Source organism: Pavona decussata, unplaced genomic scaffold (assembly GCF_977016875.1).
Source record: "Pavona decussata unplaced genomic scaffold, jaPavDecu1.1 SCAFFOLD_100, whole genome shotgun sequence".
Taxonomy (NCBI): domain Eukaryota; kingdom Metazoa; phylum Cnidaria; class Anthozoa; order Scleractinia; family Agariciidae; genus Pavona; species Pavona decussata.
The window spans coordinates 1242501-1245000 of record NW_028145515.1 but is presented as its reverse complement, the minus strand read 5'-3'; the positions used below and the strand labels follow the sequence as shown (position 1 = coordinate 1245000).

The window sequence follows — 2500 nt, the reverse complement described above, 5'->3', positions numbered from 1 at the left end:
TACTTCATTAAAAGGCACCGTCCTTAAGACACATTAAGGACCTACAGCGGAACGCATCAGCCCACTGATGGAGACGTGTGAACTCGCACCAATGACCCAATCAGCCCGGTTTATTTGTGTGCACATACACACACGGAAGTCATGACGAAGTAAAATATTAAACAGAAGAAGGTGTGTTTCATCAGATATCCAAACGCTGAGAAGTACGCCAAGTTTTTTCAAACGGCTTCGAGGTGTTTGAATATCTGAAGAAACACGCTTTCGAGTGTTTGCTATGGCTTCTCAAATAATAAATTATTCTTGGAGAAATTCAAGTCTGAAGTTGGCAAAAGTTCATGGTAATTAGAAACATGTATCCAAACCAGTAATTTTCTTTTTTTTCTCTTGATGAATGAATAATGAGTTTGAGAAGTAATATATCAAACACGAGGAAGAGTGCTCCATTCGATTTACAAACATCGAGAAGTGGGGCCAACTTTTTTTAACCAATTTCAAATTGTTTCGAAATGGGATAAAAGGAATCTTCTGATCTACATTTTCAAACCATTAACAATTCTTGGAGAAATTCAAAGCAACCTTTCAGCAAATGTTATGATAATTAAGATCACATTTCATCTTTCCATCACGTAAGGGATTTCTTTTTTTTTTTTTTTGCTCTTCCGGATTTATTAATATTTCCACTTTTTTATCACGAGTTCCAAATCGTGTTGTTTCTGACTGCTACATAATTGAAACAGCTGGTCTTTATAGTTTGATGGAAAAAAAAAGAAAGAAACAGAATAGAATGGTTTTGTTTGATCATAAGTCACATGGCCGTTCTCTCTGCCAACTAGTGCAACCCACTCATCAACAAGCATATCTTACGGATCACTTAAAACGTTAACACGAACACGCATTACAATTATTTCTGTTTTTAATGTGCAACTATTACCTTTCCTTCGGTAACTCGTATTTTTATATCATTTTAGTATCCTGTTGGTTTTTATTCCTTTTTGGTATTTTTTTTTTACAACTTTTTGCGGCTTTGGGGAATCTAGCATGGCCGCTGATTGGAAATCATGACATAATTACCACGCCATGTGACGTCATTACACTCCGTTCCAGACTTAAAAGGATACATCATGGGACATATTTATTTACCCTCCAAGTTTGATTGCCATAGCTTTCATACTCTTGGTGTTATTATATGGAGACGGACCGAAATGTTCAAAGAGAGAGAAGACCAAAACGAAGAACCGCGTTTTTCACCTCGGTAAAGCGACTCATGGTTTTAAATCCCGATAAAACATTGCTGCTCGTGTTTTAAACATTACATTAAAAGCAGTGGAGGTTTGTATCAAAGACAAAGTCAACACCATCTTCGCTTCCACTGAAAACCCAGGTCACTGAGCACTTAACTGTATGATACATAGGCTATCGGCATTTACACTGACCTTCTCTCAGAGGCTGACACAGCTAAGCACAGCTCTGCGCATCCGCCATTACTGGCACACGGTCCACCTGGTAACTGTCTCTGGGGTGAAAACACGCTCAGCGCCCTCACCCCATTCAACCCTGTCTTGACAACTTTAACACCCGTTCCGTTATACTTGTCAGTTCTCCACAATGACAGGTCAGACCAGTTGATCCAGTACACGTACCGACCAAACAAGGTTATGGCGCCGTTTGAAACAAATAATGATGAGTTGGTGAGAGCCTCCAAGTTACCTGTGTTTAAAATTTTTATTTCAATTTAATAGCACAATGGAAAGAAAAAGAAAGGAAGCAGGGGAGCAGGGATGGCGCAGTAATGATACCACTTTCCCGCCGGCAATGTGGCCTGGGTTCGCTTCCCGGACTCGACGTCATATATGGGTTGAGTTTGTTGTTGGTTCTCGTCCTTGCTCCGAGAGGTTTATCACCGGGTACACTGGTTTTCCCCTCTCCTCGAACCAACATTTCTAGATTCCAATTCGATCTGGATTATTGACATGCACTTTATCATGAGCCTCTGGCTCGGGAGATTGCGCAAGCACTCCACTTGCTATTGGCATTAAATTTGAATCTATTTATTTGAATTTATAAAGGAAGACGACTTACATGCCGTATTAAAGTTTGCAGTATTTTTTTTTTTTTTCGTTTTTTTTTTTTGTATTTTATTAGAGTTTGTGATATTCAGCTGGAGTCTCTTGCAGGGAATATATTAAAAAATCATTTACACGCGAAAAAGATCCGCGGCTTAAGCCGCGTGTGTGTGCAAGCTTGTTCCAAAGCAATAATAAGGATACGAATACGGTCTATTGAAAGGGCAATATAACAAAAACCTATATTTATATTTAAATTGTCCTTGCACAGTTCATAGTTGCAACGACAAAAGAAGCAACCGGTCGAATAATATAAGGAACCAGTTTTCAATAACAAGACACGGTTCTTTGTGTGAACATAACGAATCATTAATTTTTTTAAGAGAGAACCTCCAATCGTGCAACAAATTGTTACAAAAAACCCCCGTCTTAATTCC

General features: G+C 38.8%; 1 protein-coding gene across 1 annotated transcript in view; it reads right to left on the bottom strand.

Moving 5' to 3' along the window:
* The window catches only part of LOC146472234 (low-density lipoprotein receptor-related protein 1-like), a 93181-nt gene that overhangs the window by 36615 nt on the left and 54066 nt on the right, over window positions 1-2500 (bottom strand). Inside the window, exon 34 of the mRNA XM_085119633.1 lies at window positions 1434-1707. Within this exon, the coding sequence (XP_084975759.1) occupies window positions 1434-1707 (274 nt within the window). The remainder of the gene's footprint in view (window positions 1-1433; window positions 1708-2500) is intronic.